Below are 17,037 nucleotides of genomic sequence, written 5' to 3' on the forward strand. Positions count from 1 at the left end.
CTTGTTTCAAAGATACAAGGCGATATTTCTTGGGGAAAGCCGACACCTAGAGAGTAGGAAAGAACAACAAAGCTAGCTATTAGATCGCGTAGTCGTACATTTTGGGTTTAGGCATTGGACGTGCGCTACGGCCTGCCAATTGTTTTTTTTCAGATATAGTGAAGTACTCGGCTGATGTACACGGTGGTCCATGGACCACCCTGTCCACCCTCCGAATAAGCCACTGCTCCATAACGGCGAATCCATTGGGCTGGGCATGGGCGGTGGCCTGTTCCTCCTTGCCGTCCTTGCGGGCACCGTCTAGTGCTGGTGCGTCCACCAGGACAAGGTGAAGGTGTGCAACAACCGACGCGGCTCCGGTCGACGCGGACCCAGAGGAGAACATGATCATCGTCCAGCCGGCAGCAGCCGACGCGGCTCCGGTTGACGCGGACCCAGAGGAGAACATGATCATCGTCCAGCCGGCAGCAGCCGACGCGGCTCCGGTGGACGCGAACCCAGAGGAGAACATGATCGTCCTCCAGTCGGCAGCAACCGACGCGGCTCCGGTCATCCATGGCGGCCAGGCTCCGGTGGCCCCCAACTAACGTATATGGCTGAAGATTATGGGTCTGATTTTCAAGTTGTCCTTGAGAAACTTGAGCTTCGAGAGGCCTCCGATAAAGAAGCTGTCTCTGCAGAGGCGCTGGAGCATCGGAGTGGCCATCGAGAAGATCATCGGCGGTGAGCCAAGTGGTGCATTTTCTGAAACACAAAAACAGGGTTGTGATGAAGACATGGCCGGTTTCTCGAAAGGGAGTACGCGCAAGGCATTCTGATCAGCGAGGTCATTCTAAACAAGAGCTGCCTGCCCTGGATTCATCCAAGAAACTGAGCCGTCGACATAGCAGGGCGGCCAAGGATGTCAAAAGGCCTGGGGAGATGATAATCAAAGGGCACAGAAGCTATGACCTGATGCTCTGTTTACAGCTTGGAATCAGGTAATAATGCATATATATTGCAAAGCATCTGCCTAATCTGAATTTTCAACAGCTTAATTCCTTCTCTTCATTATTAGTTGTGCATATAGGTTGTCCTTTCATTGTTAGTTCAGATCCAAGTCTTTAAAAGGTTAAAGACTTGAATCTGAACTTAAGTAAGCATGTTGTCCCCGAAAAATCAATTTGGTATTTAATGGATAATTAATGCATAAATAAATAAATAATAAACAAGAATAAAAAAAGAAGAAAAAAGGGAAGCCACGAAACAGTCAACAGGAGTCAACCCCCATTTCCTTTCCGTCCCCCTCTCCGCGCCGCCATGGATCCCGCCGCCGACGACGGCCGCTCACCTTCACCCGTCACGGACCCAGACGACGGCGACGGCGGCAGCGACAAGCCGCCCACGCGCGTGGAGGTCGTCGGGAAGGCCGCCATGGAACCCTCGCCGTCGCCGCCGGACTCCACCGTCTCCGACGACCAAGGTACCCGTCCTGCTCCTCGCCCCCTCCGCTCCCAAGCCCCAACCGCAGGCGGCATCGGTTCCGATCCAGTTCGATTCACGCATTTCGATTTGCCAGTCGCCCTCTCCTCTCCACCGGGCACGCCCGCCCTGGACCCAGAAGACGGCGGCGGCAGCGACGACCTGACGCGCGCCGTGTCCCTGCTGTCGCTCGCGGAGGCGGGGCTCACCCTCACCGCCCCCGCGCCGTGGATCCGTCCTCCCACGGTCACCAAGGTACCCACCCGCATTCCCCGCTCATCACACCTGTTTTGCGCGTGGTTCGACAGACTCCATTTGCCACTCCGATTGCTCTCCTTCTGACGATGAACACACGCGCGGCTGGGAACCACATGATGATGATCTCGCAAGGGTGAACAAGCGGACGCACGCGAGGTTCCTCGTCACCCACACCCAGGCCGGGCTCATCATCGGGGCGGGCGGCTCCACTGTCGAGGCACGCTCCGGGGCCCGGGTCAGGCTCTCCCGCCACGACCAGCTCCTCCCCGGCACCGACCGCAGGGTCATGCTCGTCTACGGCCTGCTCAGCCAGGTCATGGATGCCATGGATCAGATCAGGTGATTTCATCCTCTCAAGTTGATCATTGGTTCTCGCAGGGTGACCAGGTGTCCGACTCTGAGGCCACAGTAGTGCTGGTGGTGCCTCAGCCCTGCTGCGGCATGCTCATCGGCAAAGGAGGATCTGTTATCAAGTATATATGTTTCCCCCCCTTCTCTTCGTCTTTTAGTTTCATGTGCATCCGTCGGCTTAGCGCACCGCCGATCATGCTACGCTTGCTGCATCTCTGATTAATGAACTGTGCGTGTGTGTTTTGCCCATGTGGGCAATTTATAATAAGAGAACCAAACAGCACCTATATTTGATATGATCAAGAAACTAAACTAAACGGGCCCCCTTGCAAGCATCATCATCATTGTCAAGTTCAGTATCTGGAATAGAAGAGATTCCTCAACATTCATAAATCATAATGCATTTCAACTTATCTTTGGCTCTCATCGATCAACTGTTCCTTGTTGGTTCATTCTCACCCCATCCTTCCACAAGCTGGACAGTTTCTTTTTCAAGAACTGACTGCAATGTCATATAATGTATAAATTATATGTACCAACTAGCAGTACGTATGATCTGTTCATCGAAATTTACTTGCATTCACTATGAAAGGTTTCTTTTCTGTACTTTCTGTAGGAGTTTCATGTCAAGAAACTTGGTAAATTACAGAACATTGGCTCCCTGACTGAAATTATTGCTAGTGGTGCTAAGCCTAACATAAAGGTGTCTTTCATGCATCCTTTGGTAAATAAGTTTGAAATATCTCTTACTGTTCTTTGCATACTGGATGCAAAATTATTTGTGAAGAACATTATTTACTGTTTATGTCCAGTTAACCAAATGGTCTGGGCCTTTGCGCAATCTCAACTTTTTTCTCTTGATTTTTTTCAGCCAAAAACTCCAATGAGATCACCTGTCAACAAGGATGCCCAAGAAGAATCTGTCACGATTGCTGTTGCTGATGAGCATATGGGTGCTGTTATTGGTCGCGGTGGAAGGATTATAAATGAGATCAGCAAGGTATTCTTATTCATCATCACAAACAGTCAAGCAAAACTTTGTTTTTCTACTTGCGCTGCTCATTGCCCTCTGCTCTGGTTAAGTGTCTAACATGAATGAAGTATCTGTACAGTGCCCGGAAATCTTGTTTTTGGACCAACTTGTCTCTCTAGAGGTGTTGCGTACGTCCTAGCTACTAGATGAGTTGTGTTAAGGAAAGATGGTTTTGTTTGGGTTACTGTCGTCCTATATATATGCGGTGCTTAAGTAAAGCAAGTCACTTGCAGCAAGAAGAGGGTAGTAGTAGTGTTCCTTACTCGTGAACACTGTATATGGCACCATGCATGTGGGTCTTCTATGTAAGCTTGCACCAATATAATTGGCAGGCAGAAGGTTCTCTAGTTTGTTAGTCATATATATGATGGGTGGGGTTTGTTTGGGTCATCATGAGATGTGAGGCCTGTTAAAAGTCGTTGGCATGTGCACTAGGAAGGAAGGAACATGCGTGCATGGTGCAGTAAGTATTATTCCTGAATGGTGGTTTAATTGGTGCTGAGGTCTTTTAATTTTTTTTATTTTTTTGGCTTTCCTCTTCTTATCAAACCTGTACATATGTGCAAGGCATTGGATATTTTGGCTGATCATTGAGATTTTGTTTGGAGTTGAGGTGAGCGGAGCATGGATCGACATCTCAGGCAAGGGGGAGTTCATACCCGGGACTCGCGACAGGTAGCGTTTTGCTGTGCTCAGGTTCTTTGGGTGTGTGGGGGAAAGGATGCGTGAGTTTCGTTTGCTGAAGCAGCTGGTCGCCTGTACTGTACCGTATGTAACCTGAGTCAGGTAAATGGATGGACGATGCTGATCAATGCTGCTTGACCAATTTTGCTTGTTAACATTAACATTACATTGGGATCTTGCATGTGTTTGCTGCCTGGACGATGGATGGATGGATGGATGATTTGGGATTTGGGATTTTCAACAAAGCCAAGGTGTTTGATACTAGAATCTTATCTCCCCTGAATGTTGCCTTGCCCTCCTTGATCTTTTTTTGTTGTTGGTTCGATTGAATTTGCAACTTACTTTAGATGATTTATTTTTTCAAAAAATGGGGGATTTAATTTCATCTTTTGGAATTCCTATATGCACTGTCTTCCCACACCACAATTTCATGATATCATGCCCTGTTCTTTCTCTTATCTTGTTCTGATTTTCTGTGTTGCAAAAAGGAAAAGGGGCTTAAATCGCCAATATTTTTTGAATAAACTTATAATGCATGAGAATATGATTTTTTTTTCTGAACAGGGGTGGGAAATTTAAAAAAAACAAAATGGTGTGGCAGTAAATCTCACAAACAAAAAACTATGAAATAAAGAAACAACACAAAGGTTTCTAAAAATTCCAAAGAGGTCCGCAATTGAGAAAAATAAAAGCAATTAGGTCCAAACCGCTCTCGAGTAGAACAAATTTTGTCAGCGCCCTTGGGTCCAGACTACTCCCTCCGTCCTATAATATAAGAGCGTTTTAGGACGGCGGGAGTACTTCGTAAGACCGCTTGGTCCAGCGAGACCTCCACCGCAACAAGCCATGTGCTCCACCCTATAACAACATTATGGCCCTTTGGCACTGATATGACCGGAAGGAATAAACTTGGCCACCTTTTGACTAGAAGGAATGACGGCTCATCGGAGAAGGCCGACAACCTATCAGTACCGTAGCCCTTCCAAATACCCCACCGATGAAGCTTAGGACCCTCGCTGCATCATCTCCTAGTTTTGGCTGGCATAACACATGTATACCGCAGCAAAAGACGAGGATCACTTTTTTGGGATCAGGGAGCAACTCCACCCTCGTCGGAAGCTAGGATCCAGCAAGGCAAAGCAACGTTAAAACATGCGGCTGCTGAATCTTCCCACACGCCCCCTCCACCACCATCGTGACTAGCATCGACGTGCGCCATCACCACTGTGAGCTTGTTCTGGAACTAGCTGCCACCAGATCCCTCCCCCTCCCCATGTCTCTACCATGGCTGAGCACCCAACGGCATCTCGCCACACAACGTCATAAATCCAAAGACCAGCACGTATGAAGCCGACAATCAACACTAAGGCCCAAACTAATTGTACCACACTTACTATGTGCAAGAACATCCCGAGCTCCCCTTCCCTCCTCGCTCCAGGCGGCAGTGCCGCCGGAGGAGGGGCAAAGACGAGCCGGGGAGAAGGAGAGAGGGGAGGGGAATGAGAGCTCAATGCAAACATGCATTTACAACCAGCAAACAACCAGATCGCCAGGTACGTCTTCCTCCCGGGAAGGCGTATTTTCTCTTCCCATTCACACAGACCGCACCCCGCCGCCCGTCCTCTCCGTTCCCCTTTCCCTCGCCGCGCCGGCGCCGGCGATGAGCTCCCCGGCCGACTCCGGCCACCTCCCAGCCCCCGCTCCTCCACCGCATCACCCCCTCCCCCCCTCCGCCCCAGCACCAGCCTCGAGCCCAGCCACTCACCGCGCCTCCCCGCCAAAACCTAAATACCCAATCGCCACCCCCGCGCCGCCGCCGCCCCCGCCGCCACCACCGGAACCAAATGCCTCGGCCGCCTTCTCCGGAAGCTCCCCCGCGCAGACCACCAGCACCGCCGCGTCCGCCCGCCCGGAGGACCACCAAAGCCCGCCCTCCGGCGATGCCTCCACCAGCGCGGCCATTGCGGCCGCGGCGGCCTCGGCCCGGCCGGAGGAGTGCACGCCGCGGATGGACATGGAGTTCGAGACGGAGCTGCAGGCGTACGACCTCTACCGCCTCTACGCCTTCAAGCTCGGCTTCAACGTCCGCCGCCGCTACACCAACCGCAGCAAGACCTCCGGCGAGGTCACCTCCTGCAAGTTCGCCTGCTCCCGCGAGGGCTTCAAGGACCACAAGCCCGCCGCCGCCATCGCCGGCACCGCCAGGCTCCCCCGCGCCGCGGCCAGGCTCTCCCGCGCCGCCGCCGCCGCCATCCCCGCGCCGGACGGCAGGACCGGCTGCAACGCGCACCTCACCCTCCGCCGCACCAAGCCCGGCGGCAGGTTCCAGGTCTCCGGCTTCCAGCCGCGCCACAACCACCCGCTCTTCGCAGCTCCCCGCGGCCCGCCCAGCCCCTTCCAATCGCCGCCCAATGCCGCTCCGCCACCGGATTTCATTGACGACGATGCCAGTGCCACAGCCAGGGCGGCATGGGCCGAGGGAGAAGGCCCCCTGCGCACCAGGCGGCAGTGGGAGATCAAGTACGGGGAGGCCGCCGCCCTGCTGAACCACCTCCAGCGGCAGTCGCTGGCCGACCCGGCGTTCCACCACGCCGTGCAGCTCGACGTCGAGGACAAGGTGGCGAATGTCTTCTGGGTCGACGCCAAGATGGTTGCCGACTACGCCCACTTCGGCGACGCCGTCGCCTTCGACGTCGTGTCCAGGAACAGCATCAGCCTCCGCCACCTCGCCTCGTTCGTCGGCTGCAACAGCTTCGGCGAGCCTGTCGTCTTCGGGCTGGCACTCATGTACGACGAGACCTGCGAGTCGTTCCGGTGGCTGTTCCAGACGTTCCTGCACGCCATGTCTGGGCGAGCACCCAAGACTTTCATTTCGCATCAGGACACGGTGATAGCAGAGGCCCTGTCCTTGGCGATGCCTGGCACGACGACGGCTCATGCCATATGCGCGTGGCACATAAAGCATGTTGCAAAGGGGAACATACGTCAGCTTTCTAAAGGCGATGCCAATTTCATCGAGGAGTTCAAGGCGTGCGTCGACGGAGAGTATGACGAGGAGGCGGGATTTCTCGCTGCGTGGGATGCTATGGTCAGCAAGTACGAGCTTCGTGACAACGCGTGGCTGCAGAGGTTGTTCGAGAAGAAACACAAGTGGGCTAGGCCCTACGCGAAAGGGATCTTCTCGGCCGGGATGGAAGGCACACGGTTGAACGAGCGCCTGAATTCCGAGGTGCGCGGTCATCTGAGAGCAGAGGTGGACATTGTTCTGTTTTTGAGGCATCTTCAGAAAGTGATCAGCGATAGGCGGCACAGAGAGTTGGAGATGGAATACGGTTCAAGGCTGATGATGCCCTACCTCAAAATCAGAGCCCCCGTTCTGACACAGGCTTCCGATGTCTATACCAGCGTGATCTTTCAGCTTTTCCAGGAAGAATATGAGGAGTTCCAGTCAGCTTACATCGTGAGCCGCGATGAAAGCAGCCCGTGTCGTGAGTATGTCGTCTCGCTTGTGGAGAAGGAGGACCGGCGATACACGGTTTATGGGAACCCTATGGAGCAGACTGTCACATGCTCGTGCGGGAAGTTTGAGACGGTTGGCTTCCTGTGCAGCCATGCTCTCAAGATTCTAGATGTCATGGACATAAAGTATATACCAGATAGATACATTATGAAGCGCTGGACCAAATATGCAAGGCGCTTGACCTCACCGGAGGTTCTGGGGCAAGCCGTTCAAGCAGAGGAATCATTGGAGATTTCTAATCGCTACCAGCACCTGTGCCCCAAGTATGTTAGGCTTGTTGCCCGGGCATCGGAATGTGAGGAGTCCAGCAGAGTACTAGACCAATTTTGGGGAGAACTTGGCGACAAGGTTGAGCAAATCCTGCAGAAACAAACCAGCATTAGCAGCGCACCTGTCACACTACAGCCTGATGTTCAGAATCTTAAGATGGCCTTGTCTTCTATCACGGATGGCACTGAATCAGAAAATGTTGTGGACATTTCAAGCAGGGCAGCAGCAAAAACAGTAGTAAAGAAGAAAGGCCAGAAAAGTAAAAACCATCCAAGAAATTGCGTTGAAAAGGGTCTGACAAAGAAGCAGAAAGTGCACTCTGAGGAACCTGCAGTAGTGCAGTATGGTTTGGCAGATGGTTCTGCCCAGTCTGGAAATGCTATGTTTCAGGTAACCTTGCTATTTTCTTCATTGAGGTCGAGGTATCTGTATCCATTTTAACCATGCAAATTTGAAATGTTATGTTAATTAAACTAATTGCCTAATTGGGATCCATCATGCATAACATTTATTGGCCAAATGCATCGTATTATATGAAGTTATCTGCTGTCCTAGGATTCTCTAAAAAATACTACAAGCAGAGCAACTGTTGAATAAACTTATGCCATGCATCTTATAATTCCTCCTGCTTTCTTGCAGTGACATGCAACAGTAGAGTTTGCATTATTACTTTTAAGTTTCATGAAACTATCGCGGGCATCACGTGAGTGTAAAATTTATGTGTACACCATAAATTTTTAGTTAAGTGTTTGATGAAAATTAGGTGTGCCAGGCCTAAGAATCTTAGTTTCTAGCCTTTTGCATTTATTTCATATCATACTCTCAATGTTAGTGCCTCTTAGTGCAACCAGTATTCTAACATTTGCAACACGCAGGGCTTGGAGGCTGCTCCTAACTTGTCCAAAATGGGTAGCCAAACTCCAACCTATATACCTTACATGGTATGAATTTATGATCTCTGAAGTGCCTCCCTAAAATAATTTACGTTCTCTTGGTCATGTTGTATCAAATATTTATCTACTCCTCTTTGATCCAGGGGACTGACTTTTTAAATCCCATGGCCATGGGGACACTCAACTATGAAGAGATGCACCGTGGCGCAAGTCTGGGGCTCACTCTGGTATTAAGACCACTTTGGATTGAACACTTGCACGTACATTTCTGGCCAGTGTAATGATCATTGAAATTTTGTTCCTGCAGTTACCTTCTCAGGACCCAGGCTTTGTCGCCTGTCACACTTCTCAGGCGTCAAGTGACAGCCAGGTAAGATGTTAGCACAATATGTCTAAAATAAATTATAAACAGATATGCAGTTACCTCTTTACCCTGCTATGTTTCTTTCTTTCCTTTGTGTAAAGGTTTTGTTATATTCTGTATTTTTTAATTGTGTCGCCACTTTCTCCAACAATGAGCTCTTAGGCCCAAAATCAGCTGAGTTCACTAATCTGCATTCTTCATCTGCAGGCCTTGTAGAAATCAATGTCTACTTGAAGGCTCTCTCTTTGGAGCACAATCAAATGAGAGGCTTCTTATGATGTCCACGCAAAAAAAAAAGGCTTCTTATGATGTCCACAACTGTATATGGAAATGAGAAGCTGCACAGGTGGACTTGTACCAAACTGGTATGTCCAGTAAAGCATTTCACTTGCCACTGTGGTCACTCTCTTGTTACTAGCAACCTGGGCGCTTTGTATTTATTTTAGTGCGCAAGTTGGTACTTGTTGTCCATGTGCTGAGTGCATTTAACCAGTGGTATGGTTCAGTTGTGAAACCATCCTTTTTTATTTAGTTTTTTGGGTATGAATTGTGGAAGACTGATATGATCTGTTTCACCGCCTCAACTTTTTTCTTTCGATTTTCTTCATCTTAATACACCCATGAGATCACCTGATAACAATTTTGTTCAACAGTCTTTCACTACTGCAATTGCTGATGAGCATATAAGACAGGGTGCTCCTGTTTGTACTCTACTTGGTAGCGCTGGGACGTGGTACGGCATAGATGGTTTATTCAAAAGATATATGATTTTAGTAGAGTTTGTGCCATTTGTATCATGCCTGTGCATTACTAAACTAAGTTACAGTGAGAACCTGGGAAGAGTGTTGTGTTCCTTCTGAGCATTGGATGCTTGTAGCTTTCCTTTTGTTGTCAAGATATGTCATTGTATATTTTTCCTGGTTGTCGAAAATGCCTTCATGTGCAGGTTAGTGGTGTGTGGATTAAGATTTCAGCCAGGGGTGTCTTTGACTTAATAGCTGGGGCATGCGACAGGTACTCTACATATGCTTTTGAAATCTTTTGTCCGTTGATGATTCAGTTGTGAAATCTCTTTACTGGATGTTTGTAGAATTGGTCACAGGAAAATATGATCGCCTGGACATTAGAAGCAATTCGTGATGCAGAAATTAGAGGATTGCAGCCGGCTGCGATGGTGGATAAAGTTTTCTGAATGGAAGAGCAAAGTGAATTCCAACTCTTTTGAAGCAAAATGGATTTAGTTGGATGAAGATTGGAGATGGCGTGTAACCTACTTACACATGGATGGTATGCTCGTCATCTTGCATGCATCTTGTATGCGGTATAGCTCTCTGGTGTTTGTATGTAGTGGTACTAGTATGCAATGCATGATAGAAAAGTAGAAATCAGAATTCAAACTGAGTAAGCTTTATTCCATCTTATCAATACAGTATGAGTATGGTGGCAACAAATATTAACATGCATGCATGTAAAGGATGGTTGATCTGATCTACACAACACAGGCGTAGTCACCATTTTTATTCCTCTCTGTTACCAGCTTAATTTCTGCTTATATATGATGCTCAGTGGCCATGCTCGCCGCCATAGCCACCTCCACCTCCACTGCCATAACCATAGCCTCCGCCGCTTCCATGCCCAAAACCACCACTGCCGCCGCCTCCACCTCCCCCTCCACCGCCGCCTCCTCCACCGCCACCGTTCATGCCACCGCCTGACCCATAGCCTTCTCCATACCCAGACCCAGACCCATAGCCACCGCCACTGCCATAGCCGGATCCACCGCCACCTCCTCCTCCACTACCTCCCCCACCACCTTGACCGCCAGCACCGTAACCCGAGCCATAACCACTGCCATAACCGGAGCCGTACCCTGAGCCCATGCCACCACTACCTCCACCACCACCACCACCATGGCCACTGCCGCCACCACCACCAGTGCTGCCGCCATAGCCGTAACCGGCTCCATAGCCGGAACCGTAGCCATAACCATGACCGGCGCTTCCACCGCCTTCTCCTCCACCTCCACCACCGCCGTAGCCACCTCCTCCAACGCCAATGCCGGTTACAGCGACCGGGGCTCTTGCGGCGGCAATGAGGTGGGTGCCAGTGAGCAGGATCAAGAGAGCGGCGAGAGCTAGAGCCTGCTTGCTGGTGGTGGCCATTGTGAGTGATTATGTTTTGGTGTTGTGATCGGCTCGAGACATGGATACAATTTATAGGCGAGTCGGGGAGTGGTCACTTCCATTGGCATTCGACACGAGTGATATGAGATAGAGTATCAATCATGGGTTCATGTCATCATCTCACCTAATTAACCCCACTAGCTAAGCTCCTGTTCACAACAAAAAGAAGCCAATAGCAGATGACAGATGTATGGATGGGTTTGGGTAACAGGCACACACGTGTCACATCTATGTATAGTGGGGTGGCAGAAAACCCAAACCACATCCATGCATAAGCATAATGGAGCACTCACTGTTTTGTCAATGCTTCTTTTTGACAAAATACACACATTGCTTTCGCTTCCAACCATCTCAAACCACACACATGAACGGCAATGTAGCAAGCAGAACACATTTCCTTTTGATCTTTTTGTTACATTTTTTCTTGCTGGGGACAAGGAAGGAAAGATGAATGAATTATTGGTTGGGTGCGTTTTCCGGGAAGACGGTGCGGATGAAGTTGAGGAAGCGCTCCGAGTAGAACCGGGGCTCCACGACCGATATCGACAGGGGGTTATACTTGACGGACTTGTAGGCGTGCTCGACCTTCTTCCTCATGCTGTACTCCTGCAGGATGTCGATGATCCCTATGTAGAGCACCACATCATAAACCTGACGGAGCGATTTTCCGCCGTCTTTCTCTTGTTTCTCTTGTTTCTCTGCTCTTGCCGGCATGTTCACCCCTAGCTGGATCTGAAGCCTATCCGGTTTAACAACAAATTCAGTCATTCCAGACCATCATACATTAGCATTGGAAGAACATGTGAACTGACCAACAGTAACAGAATATCAACCTTGCTGTGCCTGGAAGCAGGAGATCCACTTCCTCGTAACAAGCGGACGACGATCGCAGGCGGCTCCCTCTTATGTGAGGGCCGACAGCGACTTTACCTTCTTGGTTGCTGCCTCGCTGCACCAAAACCAGCCCTTCGCGGTAGTCGTTATAGGCAGAATCATCCTCCATGGCATCTGCAATACCCCGTCGTCACATGAGCAAGCAAAAAATTGGTATTCCAAATGGGTGAATCGGACAACTTATTCAGAGGAATGGAGATACAGTTTCATGCTTAATTACCTTGTTCCGAAAGAACGGCTAGTTTATTATCTTGCAAAATGGTTTCAGGCAACGACCCTCCTCTTACAAGGCTTTGACGAGCCCGGTAATGGAAGCCAAGAAGCAAGCTGTAGTCCATTATGCCCTGATTCTTCAGAAACTCGCTGTCGATCTCAATCTGCCTACACATAATAAGAAGAGAACATGGAAAACTGGTCATGAGGATAAGCTGCTTTTTTTTCAGAGAGAACGTGCTTACTTGAGCAAAGCATCCCGCCAAGAAGGCTCGAGATAGAATGAGTAGTTCAGATCCAAGTCTTTCAGCGTCGTGTTCTCGTCGATTTTAACCTTGTCGGTAGATCTGCCTAAGGATGAACCTTTCAAATCGAATCTTTGATGGATTCTAAGTTCTGTGCAGAACATGTTGCCCATCACTACAAATCTAAACTGCAGATACAAACAAACAATAAAACCAACAGTTAAATATCAACTAGTAAAATAGAATTATCAGATATGACAACTAAATCCTTTTTTATGGCAATATCTGTAACCTTTTTAATTGAGCAACAACAGTCGTTTACTGGCATTACCTTTTGCCCGCTGGAAGGTTTCACCCGGTGGAGGCCAAAAAATTTAGTCACGAGTGTGTTATCATAAGTATGGACATGGCGGTAATAGTCTCGAAGCATACGCAAAAGGACCTACAAGCAAATATCATGTCAGGAAAATCCAAGTTGCACAAATGATTCAGTATGAATCATAAGTGAACTAGGAAACTAGCTCAGAAATATATCTTCCTTATGACAACATTTTCTTTTTCGTGTTAGGCCAGATGAGCAATCACCAGATAATTGGAAACATCAGATTCTTATCAAGTGCTGGGATTTCCCGCGGTCATAAAACAAATAGACCTGGATCCAATCGTCTGGTCTATGTCAGTTTACCAGACTATACCACCAAGTTACCAACATATATTGTCAATTAGCATGAATAGTTGCACTGGTTATCATAAAATCATCGAGTAGAAACAGCAGAAACCTGCACTTCAGATTTCCGAAGAGTCTTGATCATGAAGCGGTCATCTTGCGATAAGAAAAACATACTTCCACTCTTTCCAGGAGAAGACAACTCCCTAAGTGCATCACTTCCAGAAATGGAAATCATGTAATCTGCTGTATCAAGCTTGAACATCTCCCTCAAATTTCTGTATAGTAATCAAACACAAACCAGAAATTAGTCCTGTTATTATGCTCTAAAATAGAAAACAGTATTGAGTATTTCTTCTCAGAAAAAACAAACAGTACCTGAAGCTGAAGTAGTAGACAGGAAACAGATTCAGAGTTTATAATTAAGCAATCAATAGTACTATCATAGAAGAAAAGATTCAGAGTTTATAAGCTGTTGAACTTTCCAAGTTACTCCTGGATATAAATATACTTGGATTCTTCCTTGTCATTCTACATGTATACTCCACTTAAAGTAAAACTGGGACAGAAGCACAACAAACCTGAAGACCACTGGACAGTAATCCTTCCACTTAAAATCGACAGCACGGTGTGCGGGAGTAAGCCGTGTTCCTTTTGTGGGGAAGTTCATCCAGAAGCTAGCCTTGGGGCCGAAATCGGAGGCTTGCACCTCACGCCTCTGAATCGGAGTAATCTTTCCGACCGTGTACCTGAGTGAGTAGGATAATCACATATATAACGACCTTTTACTGATCACGAGAAACTAAATCAGTAAGGTATTCAATGTTGGGTGTCGGTAAAAGGAAAAAAGGAACAATTTGCTGCCAGTTTCTATCTATAGCATAATGATGGTGCCTTTTAACTTGAGGGCACGAAAAGCAGCCATCTTTCCATGACTCGGAAAATTCAGAGCTACTTTGGTCAATGAAAGTAGATGAACAAGTTTGGTGCTCTTATATATGGGCATGGTATGTTGGCAACTTGCTATATGTATGTATGTCACAATCCTCTGTTCCGCATATATATGTGGGTTAAAGGCAGTGGACAATATATGCACTGATATCATAACATTCCATATATATAAGTACAATGGGACAACTAGTAGAACTAACAATGCAGAGAAGGAATTAAGCTGTTGAAAATTCAGATTAGGCAGATGCCTTTGAAATATATATGTGCATTATTACCTGATTCCAAGCTGTAGGCAGAGCATCAGGTCATAGCTCCTGTGTCCTTTGATTATCATCTCCCCGGGCCTTTTGACATCCTTTGCCGCCCTGCTCTGTCGACGGCTCAGTTTCTTGGATGAATCTTCCAGGCAGCTCTTGTTCAGCACGACCTCGCTGATGAGAACGCCCTGCGCATACTCCCTTTCGAGTATCGGCAGGCTAGAACAACCAGCCATGTTTTGGTCAGACCCTTGTTGTGTTTGTGGTTCAGAACCTGCACCACTTGGCTCATGAGCGCCGATGATCTTGTCGATGGCCACTCCGATGCTCCAGCGCCTCTGCAGAGACGGCTTCTTTACCGGAGGCCGCTCGAAGCTCAGGTTTCTCCAGGACTTCTTAAGATCTGCTGGTGCAGCAGCAGGCTCTTGATTCGTGTCAAAGGAAGAAGAGGAGGTGCGCTGCTGCTGAAGGACATTTGTTGAGATGTCATCGGGCAGCACGCCCCTGTTCCTCAGATCGTCGATGTAGAGCTGGTGAGCAGCAGGAACCCTGCAACTCTTAGGATAGAATGTGCCCTTTCCATCCTTGAATCCTCTGGTCCACGTCCCGAGGTAGCACCCGCCGTCCTCCCAGGTGTAGAGCCCGTAGCCGTGCATGGCGCCGTCGAGCCAGTTCCCCTGAAAAGAGTCCCCGGTGGCGCTCCATGTGAGCACCCCTTTGCCGAACATGGTGCCGTTCCTCATGGTGCCGACGTAGCTGTTGCCGTCGGCCCAGGTGTACCTGCCATGGCCCTCCATCTGGCCCTGCACCCAGGAGCCCTCGAATGTGTCCCCGTTGGGGTAGGTCTGGCGCCCGTGGCCGTGCTTGCGGTCCAGCTTCCACTGCCCCTTGTAGGATGATGATGATGAAGAGGAGGTGGTGCTGGTGCAGGGGCCGGCGACGTAGGTCCCCTCGCCGTCCATGAACCCGGCGGAGTAGTCGCCCTCGTAGACGGCGCCGGAGGGCCAGAGGGTTCTGCCGTGGCCGTGCCTCGCGCCTCTCTTCCAGCCGCCCTCGTACACGCAGCAGCTGCCGCCGGCCCAGACGTAGCGGCCCGTGCCCTCGGGCACCTGCCGCGAATGTGATGATGATGATGATAGCGTGCCGGAGTAGACGTCGCCATTGGGTAGCGTCATCTCTCCTCTGACGCTGAGGCCTGCTGCTGCTGCTGCTGCTGCTGCTGCTGTTGAGTTTGCTCTGAAGAAGCTGGGAGCAGGAGCAGCGTTGGGGTGGTAGTTTTGGTCTGCTGTTGCTGCCTGAAGAAGGTGGTTGCTGGAAGCAGCAGGGGCTGCCATGCTCTCATACGATACGTACTAGTGGTGCCCTTTGCTGTACATAAATGAAGATGAAAGACACATTCCATTCCATGAGAGTTATATACACGACATGAAACAGGAGGAGCGGCAGAGGATACATGACAAGACAAGAGAAGAAGGACAGAGCAGCCGAGCAGCCTGTCAGGGTGATGTGGATAAAAAATCAACAAGCAAGCAAGCAAGCTAGGTAGAGTGAGCATTTTTTATTTTATTTTTTGAGCTGAAGAGTTTTGATTATTAGTAGTAGCGTGTCTGTGGTAATTAAAAAAGAAAACCCAATAATAACACAGAGTGAGCAGAGCAGAGCAGAAGGAAGGTAGCACAAGATGAAGATGAAAGAAAGAAACAGTTCCAGAGCAGCAGCTGGTGGTTATGATTTGCAGCCATCCTAAATCAAGAGCTGAGAGGTAGAGTGTGATTAGTTGTCCTAATGTGCACAATTTGGATTAGATTATACAGTATTGGATTGGAGAAGGAAACACAGAAGAAATGCAAGGGATCTCTCTCTCTCTCTCTCAAGAGAGAAGGAGAAACGCCATCCCATCCATCCCATCCAACTAGAAGGGAAGGGAAGGGACATGAGGAACTGAAGAAGGGGAATGAAGAGGAAACGTACCTACCTACCATACATACAGCCAGCCACGGGAGGAAGAAGGAAGAGCGACAGACGGGGAATGTGACGGCAGCCGGCGTGGGAACGGCAGCCTTCTTCCTTCCTTCCTTGCTTGCTTGCTTCTGTGCTATGCTCTGCTCTTCTCTTCTCTTATATATGCTGTGAAGAAGAAGAAGAATAGAAGAAGAAGAAGAAGAAGAAGAAGAAGAAATAAAAGGACAAGCAGCTCAGCTCAGATGAGGTCGACGGCCAACGAGCGTGACAAGACTAATAATTCCCTACCTCCAACAAAATCTTTTCTTGTTATCAATTTAATTTACTTACTTATATATTATTACACTACCTTTGTTTGTTTCAACTACTAAAACACTTATTCTTTTCAAGGAAGGGAGGGAGGGAGGGAGGGAGCATTATTAAAGCAGCAACCGCTCGATGGATCCATCTGCACATGCACATGCCAAAAAACAAAAAATAATAAAGCAGGGCAGAGGGGCTCACTTCCACGTGGCGCCCATGTGACCACCTGCCAGGCCAGGGCCACCCTCTTGTCTTTCTTCAACCCCGTGTGGATGTGTGTCCTGGCTATACACCTCTGCACATTTCTTTTCTTTCACACGCTCACCAAGAGCGTCCACAGCCGCGGACAATTACAATCCATGCAAATAAAATTCTACATACATGCATCACGCTAGCCACTACGCTTTATTGTCGGAGATGTCCATGACCTTCATGCCGGGCGCTGGGTAGATGGGCGCGTAGGAGGGCTCCAACTCCTCCTTATCAATATACACGAGCATCCGTCAATAGCCGTGCTGTGCTCCGCCC

At 49.0% G+C, this 17,037-nt stretch overlaps 3 protein-coding genes across 12 annotated transcripts; 2 read left to right on the plus strand and 1 right to left on the minus strand.

Annotated features, from left to right (window-relative positions):
• Positions 1-1,259: 1,259 nt before the first annotated feature.
• LOC123165601 (uncharacterized) lies at positions 1,260-4,458 on the plus strand. Of its 8 annotated transcripts, none has more exons than XR_006483076.1 (5): positions 1,260-1,462; positions 1,559-1,716; positions 1,852-2,192; positions 2,942-3,070; positions 3,712-4,458. XR_006483076.1 is itself a non-coding variant. In XM_044583279.1 (5 exons), the coding sequence occupies exons 1-5, from the start codon at positions 1,300-1,302 to the stop codon at positions 3,718-3,720; spliced, it is 666 nt and encodes a 221-aa protein (XP_044439214.1). In that variant the 5' UTR covers positions 1,260-1,299; the 3' UTR covers positions 3,721-4,458. The 8 variants fall into 8 exon arrangements, 5 of the variants coding, with proteins under 5 accessions (XP_044439214.1, XP_044439211.1, XP_044439213.1 ...); XR_006483078.1 differs by having other exon boundaries at positions 2,098-2,192; XR_006483077.1 differs by having other exon boundaries at positions 3,717-3,833.
• Positions 4,459-4,711: 253 nt separating this feature from the next.
• LOC123165599 (protein FAR1-RELATED SEQUENCE 5) lies at positions 4,712-10,376 on the plus strand. The gene is made up of 7 exons (XM_044583271.1): positions 4,712-7,967; positions 8,453-8,518; positions 8,614-8,697; positions 8,778-8,840; positions 9,042-9,199; positions 9,781-9,848; positions 9,925-10,376. Exons 1-5 carry the CDS (start codon positions 5,298-5,300, stop codon positions 9,048-9,050), a joined length of 2,892 nt encoding a protein of 963 aa, XP_044439206.1. The 5' UTR covers positions 4,712-5,297; the 3' UTR covers positions 9,051-9,199; positions 9,781-9,848; positions 9,925-10,376.
• A 934-nt stretch (positions 10,377-11,310) lies between these two features.
• On the minus strand, positions 11,311-16,556 carry LOC123165600 (phosphatidylinositol 4-phosphate 5-kinase 9). Of its 3 annotated transcripts, none has more exons than XM_044583274.1 (9): positions 16,224-16,556; positions 14,263-15,612; positions 13,618-13,785; positions 13,149-13,314; positions 12,701-12,811; positions 12,370-12,557; positions 12,132-12,292; positions 11,851-12,025; positions 11,311-11,756 (listed from the first exon to the last, which is right to left on the minus strand). In XM_044583274.1, exons 2-9 carry the CDS (start codon positions 15,576-15,578, stop codon positions 11,474-11,476), a joined length of 2,568 nt encoding a protein of 855 aa, XP_044439209.1. In that variant the 5' UTR covers positions 15,579-15,612; positions 16,224-16,556; the 3' UTR covers positions 11,311-11,473. The 3 variants fall into 3 exon arrangements, with proteins under 3 accessions (XP_044439209.1, XP_044439207.1, XP_044439208.1); XM_044583272.1 differs by having other exon boundaries at positions 16,220-16,556; XM_044583273.1 differs by having other exon boundaries at positions 16,216-16,556.
• Positions 16,557-17,037: the final 481 nt, after the last annotated feature.

This window comes from Triticum aestivum, chromosome 7D, assembly GCF_018294505.1.
Source record: "Triticum aestivum cultivar Chinese Spring chromosome 7D, IWGSC CS RefSeq v2.1, whole genome shotgun sequence".
NCBI lineage: Eukaryota > Viridiplantae > Streptophyta > Magnoliopsida > Poales > Poaceae > Triticum > Triticum aestivum.

Bases quoted from the DNA above. Each gene is read 5' to 3' on its own strand.
- LOC123165601 (XM_044583275.1), top strand. From the start codon at position 1,300: ATGGATCCCGCCGCCGACGACGGCCGCTCACCTTCACCCGTCACGGAC. The intron at 1,717-1,851 runs GTACCCACCCGC...TGATCTCGCAAG, and splicing joins GTCCTCCCACGGTCACCAAG to GGTGAACAAGCGGACGCACG. The intron at 2,059-2,941 runs GTGATTTCATCC...GATTTTTTTCAG, and splicing joins GATGCCATGGATCAGATCAG to CCAAAAACTCCAATGAGATC.
- LOC123165599 (XM_044583271.1), top strand. From the start codon at position 5,298: ATGCAAACATGCATTTACAACCAGCAAACAACCAGATCGCCAGGTACG. The intron at 7,968-8,452 runs GTAACCTTGCTA...TGCAACACGCAG, and splicing joins CTGGAAATGCTATGTTTCAG to GGCTTGGAGGCTGCTCCTAA. The intron at 8,698-8,777 runs GTATTAAGACCA...TTGTTCCTGCAG, and splicing joins CAAGTCTGGGGCTCACTCTG to TTACCTTCTCAGGACCCAGG.
- LOC123165600 (XM_044583274.1), bottom strand. From the start codon at position 15,578: ATGGCAGCCCCTGCTGCTTCCAGCAACCACCTTCTTCAGGCAGCAACA. The intron at 13,315-13,617 runs GTTTGTTGTGCT...ATTACTATACAG, and splicing joins TACTGTCCAGTGGTCTTCAG to AAATTTGAGGGAGATGTTCA. The intron at 12,026-12,131 runs GTAATTAAGCAT...GGGGTATTGCAG, and splicing joins AGCCGTTCTTTCGGAACAAG to ATGCCATGGAGGATGATTCT.